Source organism: Pan troglodytes, chromosome 6 (assembly GCF_028858775.2).
Source record: "Pan troglodytes isolate AG18354 chromosome 6, NHGRI_mPanTro3-v2.0_pri, whole genome shotgun sequence".
Taxonomy (NCBI): Eukaryota; Metazoa; Chordata; class Mammalia; order Primates; family Hominidae; genus Pan; species Pan troglodytes.
In genome coordinates, this window is record NC_072404.2 from 147,861,514 (window position 1) to 147,882,899 (window position 21,386).

The following is a 21,386-nucleotide window of genomic DNA, read 5'->3' on the forward strand; positions in this document are numbered from 1 at the left end:
AAGCTCACCACAGGAAGAGGCTGCCAATACCATCCGCAACACACACACATCAGAAAACATCAAAGACATCTAAATTGGCACTTTCCTCACCTCCTTTCCCCCCGCTTCATGTGACGTGTGCACTAAAGGAGTGAAATTACGGTCGTCAAAGACAAGGTTGCAAATGATTGGGACTCATGCCTTTCAAGCAAAATAAAAAGTAATTTTGAGAGCAGCCCACGGATAGCTCGGTCTAGCTCCTGGACCCCTGAAACCCACAGCAAACACCCTTACTCTTAGCATCCCCCCAAGCTCTCTCCTGCCCACCTACCCCCATTTCCAGTCTCTTGTCATACCGTAAAGAACTCTGAAAGGTCCTTGATACACACATGAGATTATTACAGGGCTCAGAGAAACCAACTCTGTAATTATGGCTACAGTATGATTTCCATTATTCTCACGCCCTGGCCTCAGTCACTTGCAAAACTTCCAGCAAAATCCTCCTGCAGCTCCACAACTTGTCATGGCTGGGCCTCTGCCCAAAAGGTGACTGTGGTCCTGATAACCTCTGGGAAAAGCAAGTCAGAATTATTGCAAGGAAAGGGGAGTGGTGCTTAGTGAGTGAGTGGGGGTGGGGAATTCTATTGTTCAAGAAAAAAATAAATAAATGGGCCACTTTTGCTTTTTATTATTTCAAACAACAGACTCGGCAGCCCAGCCTTCCTTTCCCAACTCAGACTGTTCCCCTGGGCCAGCTGTGCTGAGTCTGCAGGCACGGGAGCCGGGCTTGAGCAAAACCATTAAAAGGCTGCCACTCCAAGCCTGCAGAGCAGAAAGTTTGGCCGCCCCAGTGGCCTGGCTTTCCCCGGGAGGACCGAAGGCTCATTCCCCCCAACTGACCCTTGCGCTCTTACCTTTCAAATGTTTATGCCTCACCAGCCCCACCACTGCTCTGGAAATTAGATAGAATATCCCAGGTGGCTGAAACAGAACTGTTCTTATATCAACCTACCAAAGTAAAAGATGGGAATGCCGGCCGCGGTTTATGAAGCCCCAGCCTCTTGGTGGGGTATTGCCTGTGTCGCCTGTCACTGCCTGCCTGACCGACTGCTGGACTCTGTCCTTACCTGCCTCAGGAGGGTTGTCTCTGAGCGCCTTGCTGGCCCAGGCTCCTGGGGGTGTCCTGATCCCAAACTCATGGTGCTGCACTTGACCTCCCTGTCGGGGAACAGATTTGGACAGGCTTCCACAGGCAAGAGAGTACCAGTCACCAAATGCCTCAACCCACCCTTGGACCAACAGCACAAAAATGCAAGTTGACTATCTTGGGTTTACAATGCAGCCATGGTCAGGAAACACCTTCCTTTTTCCAAGAGAAAATAACTGTTTTGTTATGTGCACTGAACTCTCAATGTTCATTTCATTGATAACATTCACTGCCCAACCAGCTCAGACAATCACACACATACACACACACACACACACACACACACACACACACAGACACAAATCCTCATCCAGGGTCTACTCCATCCTGCCAGCTAGTAAATGGTCCTCTGGCAGCTGGTAGGAAATTCAGTGGGTAAGACTTTTTTAGGGCAAGGCAGGAAGTTACTTCTACATTGCACTGAGATTGAGCTCACTGGAGAAAAGAGTTAAAGCATCCCCCATACTGCTTGCTGACTTATTTACTCTTAATGGTGCTCATTCACCCATTGCAGCAGGTGAAGCAGGTCTCAGTGCATGAATTGTACACAGTAATGCCCCCGGTATTTAGAATTCACTTTTCCAGCAGACCAAATTTGCCAAATCCTACTGAAGAATCGAGCCATCTGATTCACCTGCCCAAAAGCTCATGTACTTCTCTCCTCAGTGTGGACTGACACTTGTCAGACACAATTTCAGAGTTTGGCTGTCTGGTTTCCTAGCTCACCAAAGCTGGAAGCTGCAGAATGAGGGAGGAGGAAAGGTGCTGAAGTCAACCAGGATTCCTGGCAGCAACTGGAAGTGATGAGTGGCCAAGTGCATGAGAGGAAGACCCAGGAAGGCGGCAAAAACCAGACACAGGAGCTGTGTGGGGATAACATGCCCATGTCTCACAGCGTCTTCCCTGGGCATCCACAAAACTCAGTTCAATATGTGAACAAAAATCACGAGGAGTCTGAGGCAGCAAGGAAAGATTCCATTGCGCTTACCATTTTCTTCACAGAACGGAGGTATGAAATAGAATTCTTTGCAGGGAATTATGAAATACAATTCTTAAAAATGTGTACACAATGATTTTGCTGTTTTTTAGTTGTGACACTGAAGGCGGTCCACTCAAATTAGGCGGTTACTTCCTCCTGGGCAGCACCTGCTGTGTGGTACATCATGGACACCATTCTTGCAGAGTACCATGGTGTTTCCCAGTGCTCATTGTTTTCTTTCCCAGTCATTACCCATAGAATTACTCCACACACAAGTTCCCAAGTCACAAACACACTCTGGGGTGCCCGCCTCTTGTCCTCCACGTGCTCCCATTCCAGACACACCACCTGTCCGCAGAGATGCCAACAGAAATGATTGCTGGGCTGTTACATTGTTGGATGGTAAAATAGGCATAGTCCTCTAAATATGCCCAGAACATTTCCTCTTGACCATCCAGAGCTAGCAGCCAGAAATACAGCAAAGGGAAATGGAGGGATTAAGGCTTAGTCTCAATCTTTACTCAATCTGAATCACACAATGTCCAGAGAACCCCAAGAGAAGCCAAAATAAAGCAAGCAAGAGCTCCACATGGAATCATCAATATTTCCTGGGAAAGGACTAAAATGCAATTATTGGCCAACAGGAAACAGGACCTCCTGCCTACCACCTTAGAAGGACTTTTAACCCAATCAAGAAGGGCATGCACTATAGGGCCAGTTCCAACTCATGAGATGAGAAGCCTGAACACAAAACATCCCTGGGCAGATGACTGCTCCCAACACAGCTGATGAGCCAAGATCGCCCAGGACCCCAGAACCTGCCAGCTTCCGGAAGATGCAGGGGAAAGGTCAGGTCCCCAGATCATACCATCTGACCTCACCAGAGCAATTTTCATGTTCCCATTGCACCCGTGGTTTTCTCAGCCCACAACTTGGCTCTGGGCCCTTTTGCAACTTTAATAGGTCTGCACTTTCCTCCATCTGTTCCCTGAATGCATTCCAGATGATGCAGCAGCCAGAAGGGCTGGAGCAAGGGGAACAGGCATGTCCCTTCCCCCTGCCCACCTTCCCCAATTGCTCAGACCTAATAAAGCCTTTGCCTTAAGGGCACAAGCCCAAATTGAACACAGCATACACCATTTAGAACAATACTGCAAGGCTGGTCTGACACCTCTCATGTGCACACCAGCTCTAGGGAGGAGGTGAATCCACACACTCACCCCACAACCTCAGCACAGAGGCAGAGAAAGGACAAGATGATCATCATGACCTCAACAGCAGCGTATCTCCTTAGCTCAAATCTGTATCACCTGCCCACACGCCCAAGTTAGCAAAAAGACGTAAGATAACATCCAGCCCAGGAGGGACAGACCGTCTTCACAGTAACCAAAAGTACTGCACCTCATTCCTACCTTCTTCAGCTTGCCACTTTTGGTGCCCACAAAGGCCAGAGAGTGGTTCTTGTAGACATATGCGATGACAGACGTCATGCGGTCCCTGTCCTCCGTGAAGACGGGAATTCCACGCACCATGTCGGACACTCCCAGGGGAGCATTCATGTCCAGGCCACAGAAGTTATCGTCAATGGTTAAGAGCTGCAAATTTTAAAAAGAGAAAAATTAGAAGGGAGCATCAAGGAAATTGGCAGAGATATTAAGTCAGGAAACCATGGAGGTAGAAGAATCCTTAGAGATGAATCATCTGGTAACAATCCCTCTTTTTTACATGAAAAACGTCACTCCAGAGAAACTGGGTGACCTGTGAAGAGTCACCTGAGTGGGCAGGTGCAGGGACATGGCAGAAAACACAGATCCGCAGGTCTCCTTTCCCCATAATCTGTGTGTCTCTGCCCCTCATCCAACCCCTCCCAGCGCCATCTTGGGAGCTTTGTCCATCATTATTATCATCATCATCCTCACGTGGAAAAGCCTCACGTGGAAAAGCCCTGGGTCAGCCCAGATGAGCAGGGGCTCCAGGCCGCTCTGCTCAGGCACAAGAGGGATGTGGTCTCCGTATCTATACACAAAGAGGAATGTGGTCTTCATATCTATACAGAAGAGGGATGTGGTCTCCATATCTGGAGCAGACACACACATGAGGACTCAAAAGTGTAGACTAGGGAACTGAAAACATTAGCATGTAAGTAGCACTATCACAACAGAGGCATGTGCAGGCAATCAGCTGGGGAAAGGAGCAATGGGGGAAGGAATGTGCTGATTCAACTCAATGTGCCACAGCTGGTGCTTTATGAGCTCCGACCTCAGGCTCCCTGTGTCTTTTAGAGCATTGTGAAGAAGGGCAGCCCTGGCCCTGCCATGCCTACACCAGCACTTCCCAAAGTGCCATCCATGGAAACCCAGGTCCCCGATATGCTCTACATAAAAGGGCTCTGCAGGCAAATTTCTAGGAAGCCTTTTAACACCATCTAAGAGATTCATAACGATTAGTTACATGAAAGGTCTGAAAAGTATTTTTAAGAAAAAGTATGTTTAACCTTATCTCAGCCTCTCCTAAACATTTTATTCACTGAACCTTTTCTTCTTCTTTTTTTTTTTTTCTTTTGAGACAGGGTCTCACTCTGTCACCCAGGCTGGAGTGCAGTGACATGATAATGGCTCACTGCAGCCTTGACTTACCAGGCTCAAGCGATCCTCCAACCTCAGCCTCCCAAGTAGCTGGGACCACAAGCATGTGCCACCATGCCTGGCTAAATTTTTGTATTTTTTGTAGAGACAGTATTTCATCATGTTACCCAGGCTGGTCTCAAACCCCTGAGCTCAAGCAACCACCACCCTCAGCCTCCCGAAGTGCTAGCATTACGGGTGTGAGCCCTTGCACCCAGCTGCTAAACCATTTTGACTGCAACACCTACTAGTGTTCCTTAAAGAGAATATTCTCCAGATATCCTGTGAGATACTGACCCTGACTTGATTGCTCCTGACTCCAGGAAGTATAATTTCGGAAGTCAGGAAGCTTTGGGGCCAGTTCCCCCACTGTATTTCCAGTGGAATCTCTCTTTTTTATACCAGGCCATCAGGTCCCCCTTGAAACAGAGGGTCTCAGCTGGGCTCTGGGGTGCTGGGGAGTGGTGAAGACCCTGGTAGTAGCTGGTGAAAAGCCCTCGGCACTCCCCACAAGCAGCTTGGGTCTCACACACACACCCCTCTGGGGTGAATTTTCCACCATGTCTTGGAAGGGCTATGTGGTCTCAGAAGAGTTACTCCGTTTTCCTGTGCTTTTATTTTCTGCTCTATAAAGATGACGGAAACAATCCCCGCTCTGATGGGCTACCATAAAGCCTATTGCACTCGTGCCTGTAAACGTCTTTGGACTTTGCAGAGAAAGGGGTGAAATAAAATACAAGGTGTCACTTTTTTAAAGGCTTCAATCCAGCCAAAGGAAAGGGCATCTGGAGAACAGCAGGCAGGCTCTTGCCAGGGAGTGTGTGAAACCAGGCCACAGGCGTTCACCTGGCCCCAGCAGGCTCCTCCACTCCCTCCCAGAAGAGGTGCGGGCAGGCACTGTCCCTCCAGAGAAGGTGACCTGCTCAGCATCTGAAGCCTCTCTGATGGCTCCCCTTCTTCCTACAGAGTAGGGACAGTCAGAGCGAAAACGGGGAGAGCGTGGGCAAGCCTGAGCAGGCCACGTGTAGAGCAGACGTCCACTCCAGGCCTTTGATAGCCTCTGGCCTCTCTTGCGTGGCCTGGTCCACCAGCCCAGGCCAAACACAGCTCTCTCCCCTTCCCTTAAAAAAAAAAAAAAAGAAAAATTATTGGCCAGGCATGGTGGCTCATGCCTGTAATCCCGCCAGAGGCAGGCAGATCATCTGAGGTCAGGAGTTCGAGACCAACACTGTCTCTACTAAAAAAACAAACAAAAAATTATAGGAGTCAAATTTACAAGGGAGTGTTCAAGATTTAGTCTGATCTTTGCCATTTTTCCCTAAATAAGGAGATGGGGAAGGAGACAGGAGGCAGAGGGTTAAAGGGAGGAGTAGAAGAAAGGAAGGACAAATCCAGGCAAAGGGGAGAAGATGCCCTGTGCCTGCTGGATATGACCACGGCAACCTGCCAGGCCTTCCAAGGGCAGCCTGGGGTGCTAGGGGTCCTCGTGGCCCTTGAATGTTCCTGCTTCTGGTTCACAAGGAGTTCGCATCCCCAAATTTCTCAGGCCTAAACTGTGCTGCAGGGACCTCTGGCGTCGCAAACTCTGTACATCACCCATTATGATCCATTTTCTGAGTAGATGTGGCTGAATGATTGTTCACACTGCACAGGGTGGGGACACTGAGGCAGGGAGAAAGGGAGTCCATGTTTCACAGTTCCCCACCACCTCTGCCACAAACATAGGCCTCATTAGCCTGAGGAGGCTTCAGGCCTCTCAGCTCCCAAAATTGCATTTCTGAGTGGTCAGGATTACTGAATACGATTCTTCCCCTTGGCTGGGCACGACAGAAGAACATCAACAGCCACGTACAAAAAGAGAGTATACATTTGGCTGGTTACGTCATTCACTAACCAGAAAGTCAGGGACCTGTGACTCTCTTCCTCTGCAGAACCTCTTGCTGCAAGAAGCCCAGGCAAGATCTGGGACAATGACAGATTTCTCCCTAAGTTTCCCCGTGGCTTGGCTTCTCTCTCTCTGAATGGGGCCCCAAGTGATAAAGGTGCCATTGAGTCCTTTGACCAAGCACCGTCCAGGTCTTCATGATTGCTGAGGTCCCCCAGCTGTGGCAGGAGGTGGCCCTGCTCTTTGTTTCCTTGAATCTGGGGTGATGGGGGAGGGATTTTTAAGATTGAAACAGTGGAAAAATCACAGGACTTGGGTTCAAATGGCAGCTCAGCTGCTTCCCAATTGCACAACTTGCTCCTACTGTTCTGTAACCTGACTTTCCTTGGCTATAGAGCGGGTAAGCTTATTGGAGCGATGGCACCTGGTGAGCTGGGAAGCACTTCAATGTAAGATATTTCGTGTTGATTTTTTGTGTATAGAAATCCTGCCTGGAACAGGGGTAGAATGGCTGCAGGGTGTGGCCCTAGCATGCCTCTTGACCACAGCATGCACTGCAAACACAGTATGCATTGCTGGGTCTGAGCTGAAACCACCAGCTAATTACAGTACCTGAAGCAGGGGGAGGGAGGGTCCCCCAGGGCCTGTAGACCTGGGAGGTGGACATGTAGAGAACAGATGCCAGGGCTGCCTGGGCCCGGGAAGGTGAGGCTAATTGGTGAAAGCCTTCAACAGGTGAGGGTTGATGTGGCTTCCTGAGCACCTGAGTGATGGGGGAAGAGAATGTTTGCTCCAGCCCTGGCTGAGCCTTCCCCTGGGCCCCATTAACAGTGAGATTAGAGCCACAGCCAGAGGAGCCAGGTCTGGACTCTGCTATTATCAGGAGCCCAGCCATGCCCTAGGCCTGGGGCTGGCCTCCTGTCACTCCACAAATACACAAAATGTTTGGCCATGGTTATGATAACCCTTGTTTATTAGAGAGCAACTCTACTCTCACAAGGAAAGGAAATAAGCACCCATTAAATGAGAATTTATATGGAGCCCATTTGGACAACCCTGTGGACAGACCTAGAAGCCCTGAGAGGGCCACACTCTCTGGGTCCCTATCCAGAGGACTCTGGATCTTTTTTCACTGGCTCAAATGTCCTCATAGAACACATGGGGTACAAATTAAGATGGCTGATCCACTGTGCTCCAAGGACTATGAGCTCAAGGACAGGGGCCACGTTTTATGCATCTTTGTACCCCTAGCTTAGTGCCTGGCTTATAATAGGCTAATACAATGGATGGATAGATGGATGGATGGATAGGTGGATGGATGGATGGATGGATGTATGGATGGATGGATGGATGGATGGGTGGATGGGTGGATGGGTGGGTGGATGGATGGATGGATGGATGGATGGATGGATGGATGGTTCGTTGGACAGATAGATAAATAAAAGCCTGAGCTTCACAGTGGCTAACAGTACTGAACCAGAACCAAAGTGCTTAGGTTTGAATCCCAACTCTGCCACTTAATCCTGTGTGACCTTGAGAAAGTCACTTAACCTCCCTGTGCCTTAATTTGTTACCTGTAGAATGGGGATTATTACAATAGTACATACTTTGTTGTACTGTGGTGAGGATTAAATAATTTAAAACATATAGAACAATGTTTGGCACTTAGTTCTATGGGAGTGTTCACTCTTGTTGTTTGTTGTCATTAGATGGGTCAGATGACCTCTGCGGTTCTCAGCATCTTTGAGGAAATTCATGGTATCTATCTCAGAGGTATCATCAAAATTAAAGGGGCTAATGTTGTGAAGATGAAATAGCAAAGGTAGTTCTTCCCAAATATCTTCCAGAATCAGATAGACATTTGGTCACAAAGCTGACTGAAGGAGCAGGGGAATGGTCTCAGATCCAGGAGACTGAGCACTATTCATTAGAAATGCAAATTCTTGAGCTCCACCCCAGACATATTGGATTAAAAAGTCTTGGGTGGGGGCTCAGATATCTTCATCTTCACACCTCTCCAGGTGATTCCAACCCCCTCTTGCTAAGGTTTGAGAAGCACTGGCCTGGATCACCATGGAGGGCCCTTCCTAGCTGAGGGCACTACAGAACACAGCATGTGCCTAGCATCCCCACTCAGGAGCAGGACCCTGAGCTGGACCTGGATGCAGAGAGCCCTCACAGCAGCCTCCCCAGGGGCCTGCCACGCAGTGTGGTGGTGGTGGAGGTGGTGTGGGGAGCTGGAGCTGACACTCCGAATTACAATCTAATAGCTTATTGCGCTTCCCTCGTGCACCGCAGCAAAGGTTACCGTGCAATTACGTGTCGCCACATACAAATGACAGAGCAGTTACGGTTACTTTACCAATTACAGGGAAATTGCTCCCACTCTGCAGAGAGATTGGCACTCTGAAAAGCTCTATCATCTCCATGAAAAGGGGATTTTAAATGCAGACGGAGTCCTTCCTCCAGCAGTCCCCCAGGCTCGGGGGCAGAGCTGCAAAGCCACTGCCCAAGGACCCCAGAAGTGTCTGATAGTCTCTGTGGAGACTCCCTGGGAAGGGCTGGAGGAGGAGGTAGACCTGGGGAACAGTGGGGGGATCTCCCCAAGAACTCTAGACATCACCCCCAACCCTAGGCCTCAATGACACACTCTTAAGGAACCAACTATCACCCACTCTGGCAGCCACATCAATCCATCTTGAAGGCAGCAGGTGATGAGGCGGGGTGGGCCCCTGATCCCCAAATCCTCCCCTGACCCCAGCCTGCACAGCCCCTGGTGTGAGTCCTGATTGCACCTCCTCTGCCAAGCAAAGCTGTTTTAGCCCCGACCCTGGCTTGCCCCACCTTTGCAGAAACCTCACATTGAGTCCTTATTACAGAAAGGTCAGAACCAAGCCAGAGCTCAATGGCCCAAATGCAGTGCTAATGAGGTGAAGGTCAGCAGGTCCATCCCCCTGTGGGCCAATTAGCTTAGCTCTGGGACACAGTCTCTTCCATAGCCACAGGCTGCCCTCTTACTGCAGGCATCCACTGTTTACAAACATCCTAAGCTGATCCTGAAGAGGCAGACCAGGTGACCAGCAGGGATGTGCCATGCAGCCAACTCCTCCAGCCACCTATGTACCTGCCCTGCTGCTCTGGGGCAGCAGCAGCCATCTGAGCCCCAGGATGGAAGACAAAATCAGATCTGGTCTTCCCATTGCTCTGTGGGCAACTCCTGTGGTCCAGGAGAGAGAGGATTTCTCCCATCTGGGAGAAAACCAGCTCTCCTGCCCTTCCTGAATGGAAAAGTATCATCTAGCCTCATACTCCTCCACAGCTGGGAAGTCCCCACTCCTGTCCGTTGCATAGGGTAAGAAGACATCAGATTTTCCCAAGCTCACCCATGGTGGGGCCAACTGGATCTTTAGACCAACCTTTTCCCACCAAACCTTTGGTTCCTTGGGCTATTGGAACTCCCTGCATTCAGCAAGGGAAATAGGCACTAGATGAAGACAATGCTATTTACTTTTCCTCACTTACTAATTTGCTTAAGAGCATTTATGAAAAACCTACTAAGCCCCAAGCACTAGGTGAGCCCCTAAGAATATAAAGATGAAAAAGTCTCAGTTCCTGCCCCAAAGAACTGCCTCTTTCCCAGTGTGGGGATGGACAGACCTGGGCCATGACTAGACAAAGCCATCTGGGCCCTGCTTCAGTTATGTGCCTGGGGGAGTCCAGAGAATGGACCACCAACTGCCTTGGGGAGCAGGCATGACTTTGAGGAAGAGGCGAAGTCTGGGCTCACGTCCAAGTTCTCTGGCTTATGAAACAGTATTCTGCCCCTCTTTCACACATCATATTTCAGATGCGGAAAATAACTCAGGATCATAAAATCCAACAGCCCCATTTTACAGAAGGGGCCACTGGGGCCTGGAGAGTGAGGTACCTCCCCTAGTTACCTATCAAGTTGCTGAGAAAATAGGTACCAAAACCCCAAATTCCTGGTGACAGAAAAAACAAAACAAAACAAAACAAAAAAGCCTGATTTTTTTTTTAGATGGAGTCCTGTTCTGTTACCAGGGTGGAATGCAGTGGCACAATCTTGGCTCACTGCAACCTCCACCCGCCAGGTTCAAGCAATTCTCCTGCCTCAGCCTCTTGAGTAGCTGGGATTACAGGCACCTGCCACGACACCCAGCTAATTTTTTTATTTTTAGTAGAGACGGGGTTTCACTATGTTGGCCAGGCTGGTCTTGAATTCCTGCCCTTGTGATCCGTCCACCTTGGCCTCCCAAAATGCTGATATTATAGGCATGAGCTACCACACCTGGCTAAAAAACTGATCTTAAGCACGGGTTTCCTCTGGGGTTGTTAGAGGGTGGTCCCAAAGACAATCTATTCCAGGATCAGAGGAAGGCAGGGGACTGCTGGGGAAGAGACTATGTGTCCAATCCCTTTCCCAGCACCAGGGATGAGTGCTCTGCCTTCTCCAGAAACTGGAAGCAACCAACTCTCCCCTCCCAAGGAGGCCCCTGACCACTCACTTAAGCTGGGCTTCTTCCTTTCCTGGGTCTGTGCATCCCAAAGGAAAGTGAGAAATGACGTTTTGAAAAGAAATTCAAGTTAGGAGAAAAAGGGAAGGGAAGCCCATGAGCTGCCTATTGATACAGAAAAGAAAAGGTCTTTATATTCTTCATGTTGAGCAGCCCTAAATTTCTTCCCATTAATTACACTTATGCACACTTGTGCACGCACGCACACACACACACACACACACACACATACACATATCCTGGTTGCTGACCATAGCACACCTCCACTGGAAATGGGGAATCAGTGAATTACACATGTGGGATTTCTTTTTAAAGGGAGATATTGATCAGATAAACTGTAATAGCTCATGTCTAAATGCAGGCTCCAGTTGTAAAGCTCTGCAGTACAGGGAGATAATGATCACCCACTTATTGGGAACCATACCTCAAATATGACGGCTGACCCCTAAGGTGTTCATAAATACACAAAATGCATCCACCCCTTGAGATGACGTCGTGTTTACTCCACAATACCTCCTCAGGGGTAGAGGTAAGTGGAGAGTGTCCACAGGGAGGTAGAAATATCTCTGGGAGTCTCTAGTAGGCTTAGGTTTAGCTCCTCAGAAAGCCTATTATTCTATAAGATATTTCCATGTGCTTGAGTGATGATTCTGTAACAAAGAAGAAATCAAAAAGACCTGACTATCCAATCCTCTGATTGCTTTCCTGTAATGCCTAAACTTTCTCTTTTATGACTCCTAGCCCTCCCCAGAAGGTCTGCCTTCAGACACGTGACATTCAGACACAGGACCCACGCTGGCCCTATGAGATTGAAGTCTCTTGAAAGCAAGCCAGAGAAGTCCTATAATAGGTGAAAGTTGACCCCTGCACCCTGGTTGTGAGCACAGGCCATGGAAACAGTGCTGGAGTGAGGGCTCATACACTCAGTTACTAATGCTTCATCTCAGAATGATTCTTTCGGGTGTCTTTTTCAATGAGATTGTAGGGAAAATGAATGTGTAAGAGAAAGAGGGAGAGCCAGCAAGCCACAGTCACAACAACCCAGTTAGACAAACACATCATTGCAGGGGCTTAGAGAAAAGTGTATTGGGGTTGGAAAAACAACCCAACAAATTATAGTAGTTCCCCTGATCCTTGGCTTCACTTTCCATGGTTTCAGTTACCGCAGCTTCAGATCAACCACTGCCCAAAAATAGAAGAGTAGAGCACAATAAGGGATTTTTGAGAGACAGAGGAGACAATGTTCACATAATTTTTATTATAGTATATTGTCATAACTGTTCTATTTTATGATTATTATTACTGTTAATCTTTTACTGTGCCTAACTGATAAATTAAAGTTTATTATAGGTATGTATGTATATTAGTCCATTTGCTGATAAAGACATACTGGAGACTTGGAAGAAAAAGTTTGATGGACTTACATTTCCACGTGGCTGGGGAGGCCTCACAATCATGGCAGAAGGCAAGGAGGAGGAAGACAGGTCTTACATGGATGGCAGCAGGCAAAAAGAGAGAGTGTGTGCAGGGAAACACCCCCTTATAATATCCTCAGATCTCATAAGACTTATTCACTATCACGAAAACAGCACAGGAAAGTCCTGCCCCCATGATTCAATTACCTCCCACCAGGTCCCTCCCACAACATGTGGGACTTCAAGATGAGATCTGGATGGGGACATAGCCAAACCATGACAGTATGCATGGGAAAAAACAAGGTATATATGGGGTTTGGGACTATCTGTGGTTTCAGGCATCCACTGGGGGACTTGGAAAGCATCTCCCAAGGATAAGTGGGGACTATCATATGGCCCCAGTTCTCAAGAACCAAGAGCTTTGCTTCTGGGCATCTCAAAAAGGAGGAGAGCAGACCAGAAAACAGGATAGAAAGTCATTGTGTTTTAGGAGGTGGGGCTGGGGATTTTGATGCAAATATTCATTAAATGAATGCATTTAACTACCTATGGAATGATGAAAGCCATTTGCTAAAAGCAACACTTCTTTTAATACTCATTTTGAAGTTTCTATGTGTGTTTTGGGACCATCTGTGGCCCAAGCCCACCAGATATCTAAGTGGTCTTTCACTCATCATGAAAACAAGCTATCCTTCTAATAGGGAACTAATGTCACTAAATTGAGCAGTTTTCCCTGGAGAAGGGCATTAAGCCAAGCACACATTCTGCAGGCCAGGCGGTAACCAATAGCGAGCTTTAGCAGTGCACCCCTTCTAGGGGTTGCTGAGCATAGCAGCCAAAGACAAGCTTCAGCTCAGAATCCTAGGGGTTGAACCCATGACCTTCTCCTCATTAGCTTAGCTGCCAAGAGCCTCGTGTTCCTCCCTCTGAGAAGCAGACAGGGCCATGCCCTGGGAATAGTCTGGACAGGCCAGAGCTCTAGGCCAGCCTACCAAGAGAATTGAAATTCTGCAGATGGCATTATCCCTGGGGGCTGGTTTAGCAACCAACACCAGACCCATGGGAAATCCCAGGGAAGTTTCTCAGCATTGCGAATGGTAACAACCAAAACCTACTGGGGTGCCACCTCTCTCCTTTTGTACTTTAGCTCCAGAGAACCCCAGTGGCTACCTGTCAGGGGCAGATAAATCCCATGCCACCAGTCCATCAATCCCAAATCCCACTGTCCCTCCCGGAGTCTATGGCAGGCAGACTCAGCAGCCACAAGGGCTGTCATTGAAGTGAGAAATACCATGATGATTAAGTTTGTGTGTTTTCTGGTGGGTGCTGGGAAGCAGTGGCCCTGCTCCCCAGGCTGAGTTATGGGGTAGGTCATTCCCTCATTAGTGGAAATAAATTTTATTAGCCCCACTCTCACGGCAATGTATCTTCCTCTCTTGCTCCTCGGGTCTGGGTGTGGGTCTGGGTAATGTTGCTTGCGTGTGGGATAAATCAGCCGAACAAATCCCATTATATTTTGGAACACTGACGGAGACACAGTAATGGCACAGAGACCAGGGAAGGGAGTGGGCTGCTTCTCTCCCACTGACCCCGTTTCCTGCCCATAGGGCCACACACGCTAGGGAAAACATGTAAATTGAGAGGCCAGATGGAGAAGAGCTCTCTCAGTTGTCTCTTTCTCCTTCTCTCCACTGACTTTCTTGATAAAAGAAACAAGCCTGATGTGGTGATGTGCAGTCCTTCCCTTATACCTTACAAAAACTAAGGGACATGTGAAGGTAACAGCAGCAAGCACTGGCCCAAAACGTGTCTTGTCACCCAAATGCATATCATTCATAACCTGTGCTATATAGAAAGGAAGGCAATTGGAGGGAGGCCGAGGTGGGTGGATCACCTGTCAGGAGTTTGAAACCAGCTTGGCCAGCATGATGAAACCCTGTCTGTACTAAAAATACAAAAATTAGCTGGTCGTGGTGGCGCATGCCTGTAATCCCAGCTACTCAGGAGGCTGAGGCAGGAGAATCGCTTGAATCCGGGAAGTATGGGTTGCAGTGAGCCAAGATCGCGCCATTGCACTCCACCCTGGGCAACAAGAGTGAAACACTGTCTCAAAAGAAGAAGGAGAAGGAGAAGGAGAAGAAGAAGGAGGGGAAGGGGAAGGGGAAATAATAATAATAAAGGCAGCTGGAGCACATCCTAGGGCCTGAGATACCAAACATCACACCTGCATTAAGCACAGCCCAAAATCTCCCAAAAGCAGGTATTGGTGAAGAAAAAAAAATTCTAAGCATGAAATCACTGCAATATTATTACGCCCCTTTCTGTCCCCTTGGGTGGTTATTATAACTAAAGGAGGAGACACAGGATGAGGCTATGAAGATGTTTGAGTGTCCTATGAATATAAGGGGCTGTGTGTCTATCATTATTAACATCTGTATATTTCTCTTTCCTTAGGAGCTTCCGGACTCTTTATTAAAAGGATACTTTTTTATCATCTCCTTCTTGAAGATAAAATGTGTGATTCAAAGCAAAAGGGAAACTGCTTGCCCAGTGATATCTCACAAGCTGGGACTGGCTGAGACCCAAAGATCCTGACTCCTAGACCAGTAACCCGGCCAAGACGCCACCCTGTGAGGACGAAAGGAATTGAAGGGAAGGCCCAGAAGTCCAGATCTGGATTGTTAAGTAGGGCTGGTCTATGTGCCCATTGAACAAGAGGTCTGGCTTCCCATTTTGGCAGGGCTATCTCACACTGCATGAGGCGTGTGTGTGTGAGAGAGAGAAATCTCATTGTACTTGCTGCTGAGCAGAGTGTGTGGGGGTGAGGGAGAACAAGTCACAGAAATAGGGAGACAGAGAAAGGCTAAGAGAGGACCGTGCACCAAGAGTGTGAGTGAGTGAGCAAGAGGAGAGAAACAGAGAAAGCAACAGACAGCAACGAGGAGGACAGACATCAAGGACAGAAAGAATGGGTGTGTGCACGTGGGTGTGCTATGGGTGTGTACGCCACTGTGCTCGGGCTCATGACGTGCAGTCCATGTCTCAGTATTGTGAGAGCACACATCCTCAAACCTGACTTTGTGCTAAGCTCTCCTGGCAGCAGTCTGCGTTAAAATTCAGCCTGTGTGACTCCTGGGTCCCGCCTCACTCCCTGCTGACCCGATGGCCTCCAGGGTGGGCATCCTGGGAGAGTACATCCAGCCTAGGAAGCCAGCCTCAACTTTGCTCCTGCCAAACCCAACACATCGCCCAGGGCTCAGCTACCTGTCACACAAAGCACCATGCACACTAGTCTGGGATGGGACTTTCACTGCAAACCCTGCTGGCCAAAAAGAGGGAGGTGGGCGGGCCTTTCACCTAAATACCTGAGACAGGTGCCATCTCCGAGAGAGTGGGAAGACTTGATTCTATAAAGATTGGGGCTGTGATAGGTCAGGCACCCAGTGCTAAATAAGAAATCTGGAGTACAGGGTCATGGGCCATGAGAGATGGGCACTCAGACCAATGTGTTAGATTTTCGATGTGTGCATTTATTGGGACATGAGTGTGGCATGGGCCATGGTGTCTATGGCAAGTGTAGTGGAGATGAGAGAGGAAGGATGGTGCGGGGAAGAGGAGGAGTTCCAGGTCTAGAGAGGACAAGAGCTGAGCAGAAAAAGCAAGCCTTGTCTAACGCCATAAACAACAGGATACAACCCCATCGAGTCTGAGCCCTGTGCTTCCTGCTGACAGGGAAAAGAAAACACCCCAAGAAGACCTGCAGAAGCCAGGCCCCAGAGCCTGGGATGCCTGCCTGGCCATTCCGGATGCTCACTTTCGTGGAGTTTCAGGATCTCAGGCGCCAGACCAACCTGAGTAACCACCCAGACTGGAATGTGAGGCCAGCCCAAGTCCAAGGGGGTGACCCTGTCTCCTGCTCAGGACTGCCATGCCTAGGAAACCAGTGAGTCAAAGGAACGGCACGTGGAAGGGGACCTCCATCGCCACCCAGTCATGCACACAGCAGGGCAGGAAGGGGAGCTTTGGGTTAAAAAGGAACAGCTCCATCTCCTGTGCCTGTGTGGCCCTTGTGGGACTACACAGGGCTGGTGGGTAAACTCCAGAGTCAGGTGGGAGCTGGGTCTAGCAATGGTTCTCAACGAGAGGCTTCTGGAAATGTGAGAGGTTTTCTAGTCTTGTAGTGGCTGGGAACTTCCACTGGTGCTCAGCACTGTAGGGCCCCGGATCACAAACGCCCTACAATATCAGGCAGTCCCTGCACCAAGAACTGCCCACCCCAGACACTGCTAGCACACTCTTGTGAAACACCACGGGAAGAGCACCAAGCTGAGAATTAGGATACAGAACAGCCTTCAGTTTACTAATTACATGACCTTGAGTGAAACACTTGAGTTTTCTGTTCCTCCATTCCCTCAACTGCAGAGGATGCCTGCCCTTCCATTATCCTACAGTATTGTTGGGAGAAGAAAAGTTGTGAGAAAGCCCTTGTTAACCGTCAGGTACCATGCAAACTCCAGTGTGTTATTTCCAGACAGCTGGGAGGTCTCTGCCCTCTGCTCCCACTACTGGGGTTTGACAGGTGTGAGTTGGTGATGCTGGATAATAGTTTCTGCTCCAAGGACCCAAATTTTCTAGTTGAAGGACACTCAGGTCAAGGCTTGACAGGGAGATTGAGAAGCTGATTTCTGCACCTTCTGCATGCCACCTTTCTCCACATCGCCTAATCAGTACTATGGCCGAGACTATCTGACTCCCATACCCATGGCTCAATCAGTTCCAAAGTCAGGGAAGACTGAAGTGGAGTGAATGACAGTCACTCCCATGACCACAGCCATTGTTCCCATCACCCGGGCCATAATGACCTGCTGGTGTGCATCTCTCTCCTCCACTGTGTGGGCTCCTGGAGACAGATGCCATTCCACAATGCTTGGTATCCACCAGGAGGGAGTGCATTGCCAGGCCCTTTCCTAGGGCTCCATATATGTTTCGCCATTCATTAGTTTATTAAGAGGTGCTAGTTCGTTAGTGTTGGATGAGGTTGCCCCAGGAAGGTGAAGAAAGGAGAGAAGGTATAGATAACCCTATGCCTGGGGAATTCTGGGATGCCAGGTGCTTGGTCAAACCCAGCATCTTCTCCAGCCAGCTGCCCACTCCAAGTCAGGAGTGTCAGGTCCCCCCCAAAGAAGGACAGAGAGCCATCACCTTCTCCTGCATAAGGTCCTGGCACATGACAGAGGCCACAGGTGTGGGCTCCCCAGCCTTACTGTCTGTCACATGCTCTGCAGACAGGGGGCCTCAGGGAGCCTGGATGGCAGCCTTCAAAAGGGGCTGGGGATAGAGATGCACCAGTGATAAGCCACAGAAACTGAGAAATGAAATCACTGCCATTCCCCACATGAGTGCTCATTAGCAAATCAGTCTCAGCTTGACCTCTAGTCCCCTGAGTCCCAAGACAATTGGGGCCCTGACAGACCCTCTAGGACCCCCCCTCATACCCATGTCCTCATGAGATCCTCAGAGTTACTTTCAGATACTAACCCACTTGTTCTGGGAGACCTCTTTCCACCCAGGCTGGAGAAAGCCAGGACAGGGGTAAAGCATGGCTCAGAGGGTGAAGGCGGAAGCTGCTGCTCCCACCCTCCACTGACACCAGAAAGCCCCAGATGCTTCCCTAGCCTCCACACCTGGTGCCCACTCAGGAATGTACATTTGTGACAGGTTCGTTTATGTCCACAGCAACACATTCCCATGAGGAGGCCACTCCTGGCCAACCAGCCCTCATCTCCAATGGGAGCACAGCCGGCCTTCCCTGATTCACCTGAAGTTGAGGTACAGCTGAGCTCTCTGGGGGCTGCAGGTCAGCAGGTTCTACCCCCATGGCCCAAGACTTTTCCCTCTGTGCGGTCCTCAGGCTCTGGCCTGCCCAGTGCTCTGTGGATGCTCCCTGGCACGAGGGGCCTTGTAGTAGGGGTTCTTCTTCCCATTCCTTCCTATCCCCCAAATGAACACAGCCAAAGCAGGTGCTGGGACCTTGTGAAGGAGGCAGGTGGCCCAGGAGTTTTGCGGATCCCAGCTCTGAGTTCTGGAGGCGTGAGTTCAGGGGGAAGAATGTGGGTCTCAGGATGTGGAAAGGGCTAGAAAAGCCTGAAGAGCCCCATGGGAGGAGCATTCTAATTTAGAGAGCTGGTACAGCCTGGAGCACAGTTGACATTCATTGCTACTCAAATCCCTTCTTCAAGCTTTTAGAGTTGTAACTATGATAAAACCCACAGGGGACCCCTTACCCTACAAAACACAAGTCCTAAAAGCCAACATCCTGGGCCTTGCCCTGCCCTCTGTCATCTTCCTACAACAGAAACACCACAGGACAGAGGTCATCTGTGACTGAGTTCTCAATTCACAGGGCTCAAGGCAGTGTCAGACTCCGTGACAAGAGAGATCTCCAGAGTTCATCTTGTTCATCCTCCACCTCTAGGCAGGAAGGGAACAAGAAAACCAACCCAACAGCCTTGTAAATGAGTTGAGGAAGAGCTGGGTTTGCAAATGGTGCCATCGGGGCAACACAGAGCCTGGCCTGGCCGATGTCGCACGAAACACGTGTGGTCTGAGCCGACTCCAAAGGAATCGTAACAGGAGGGCGGGAGCAAAGGAACTCGGGTATCTGCCAAATCAAAGGAAACTGATACTGTGCATTAAACACCAGCCTGGCCTTTTTCAGACTGGCTGGAGAGACAGCCCCAGGCCTGTGCAGAGTTTCTGGCCTCCTCCTTTCTACTCTCGGCCCTGAACTTGCCTGTAACTTGAAAGGGCTAATTAAAGCCAAAAGAAAAATCAAAAGCTTGTTATCTTGCTCCATTACTCCCCGTCCCGGCATTAGCCTGTCTTGCAAAGCTGTTTTCCCTCTATTCTCTCCAAGGCTACCACACGGTGTTAGGACCTGCAGCTCTGCAGACTTCCATGATGAACTTGGCTTTTTGTATTGTGGCAGGAAGCAACAGCAGCATGAACACTTGCCCATGGGCAGCCAGACGGACCCCTGCAGCTGGTTTTTCTCCCAAGAGCATCGCCCAAAAAGTCAGGGTTTTAAGAAAGTTTTCTACAGGAAACTGTCAGAGATTGCCAACTCCTCTGGTCTCAAAAGAACTTGTTGTTGTTTAGTAAGTGCACAGTATAAACTTGCCATCTTCTAACATAGGCCTGCATATGTGTGCATGCTCGTGGGGAATTTATTACATGTATGCATGTATGGGTGTCCTGCAGGCAAGGGGGATTCTCTTCAATTGGTGGCTCTGTTACTCACTCCTAAGATGTGTGACCTTGGGCAATTCATTCACCTTGCTGAGTCTTGAGATACTCAATGCAAAATGAAGTTTTAGGCCAAGGCTCTCTAAAGGCCTTCTCAACACCAACATTCTAATACATCTCACCACAGACCCATGTTTGAGTGTCTAATAGACATGTCCAGAACAGCCTCTGTCATTAGCTGCCTTCGTTTGGAAGCAGTCCATACCCCCGTAAGTTCACAGACCTGTCTCATGGACTCTCTTAAGTGGCTCCACTACTGCCCCAAACAAAGGGCTCCAGGGGCATTCCCAAAGGTTGTCACCTGCTAGGAAGACTCAGTAGATAAAGTGGAGTCCCCTCCATTCTCCGGTCTGGCTCTGATTTGTCAACTTTTTGCTGCCCTGCTTGGTCCATAGCACCTCTCCTATTTCCTTTGTGACATCAGGGAACTCCTGGATTTTCAAGACCTCCAAGAAGAGATGACATCTCTTAGTTTCAGCTGGCCCGGTGCCTGGAAGACTTGACAGTGGAAAACAGCTTAAGCCTAATGCCAGGGCACTATCTTTCTCCTCCCTCTTCCCTATCTCCAACCCAAATCCTAAAGACCAGAGTGATGGCCTGTCCACACTCTGGCTGGGGAGGGTGCCAGTCCCCACTGAGATCTGCCTGGCACATAGTTATACTTTATGAAAGGAAATTTACACTTTTTTAAACAACCAAAATACATTTCCTAATATGGAACTCCACCAAAGTTTAAGGAGTCAAGAATCACATCAGTATGGATGCGTACTTCTGTTCAATGGATACATTTTCCTTTCTTCTTCTCCCCAAATTAAAATTAGAGAATTGATGTTCTCAAACTAGGTTCATAATCTTTAAAATGCACAGTTATAAAAGGAAAAGGACAAGAACATAGAAGATGCTGATAGCTGAGCCTTCCAAGTCACCCAAAGAATGATAGTGAAAAAGCAGGACCATTGTGAAGAGGAACAGAGTCAAGCCACAAGAAGGTGGATGCTTTTCATGGTGGGGCACACGTGAGCTAGGCTGTGACAGGCAGGAGTCTGTGTCCCCTGCTTCACCTGGGGTAACCCAGCAAGGCCATACCCACCAGCCATGCGAAGACCCCTAAGCCAACCCTTCTCCTGCTCTCCCTCTGGCTCCCCACAGCTCTCCCATTATCCCATGCTGCTCTCCGGCTGCTTCCTGACTTTCTCACATGTCTCTTCCAAGGCACTGTGCACACAGAAGATGCTCAATAAACACAATTTGTCCCTTCCCATCCCTTTTCTAAGTTAGCTTTGCTTTCTCTATGTGTTCACTGCACTCTTACCTGACTGTGCTCTCATTTTAGCATTTCCTAAAGACATACAAAGGGCTAAAAACACACCTCTCCTGAAATTCCATATCTATCCCAAATGTAGGATGACTCCTCACACTCTCCTCTCCTTCTACCATATGGTTTTTATTCTAAGCTC

General features: G+C 49.0%; 1 protein-coding gene across 2 annotated transcripts in view; it reads right to left on the bottom strand.

Moving 5' to 3' along the window:
- The window catches only part of PLXNA4 (plexin A4), a 451,572-nt gene that overhangs the window by 361,776 nt on the left and 68,410 nt on the right, over positions 1-21,386 (bottom strand). For both annotated transcript variants that reach the window (XM_024358047.3, XM_024358046.3), the window contains exon 3: positions 3,578-3,760. In XM_024358047.3, coding sequence (XP_024213815.3) covers positions 3,578-3,760 — 183 coding nt within the window. The remainder of the gene's footprint in view (positions 1-3,577; positions 3,761-21,386) is intronic.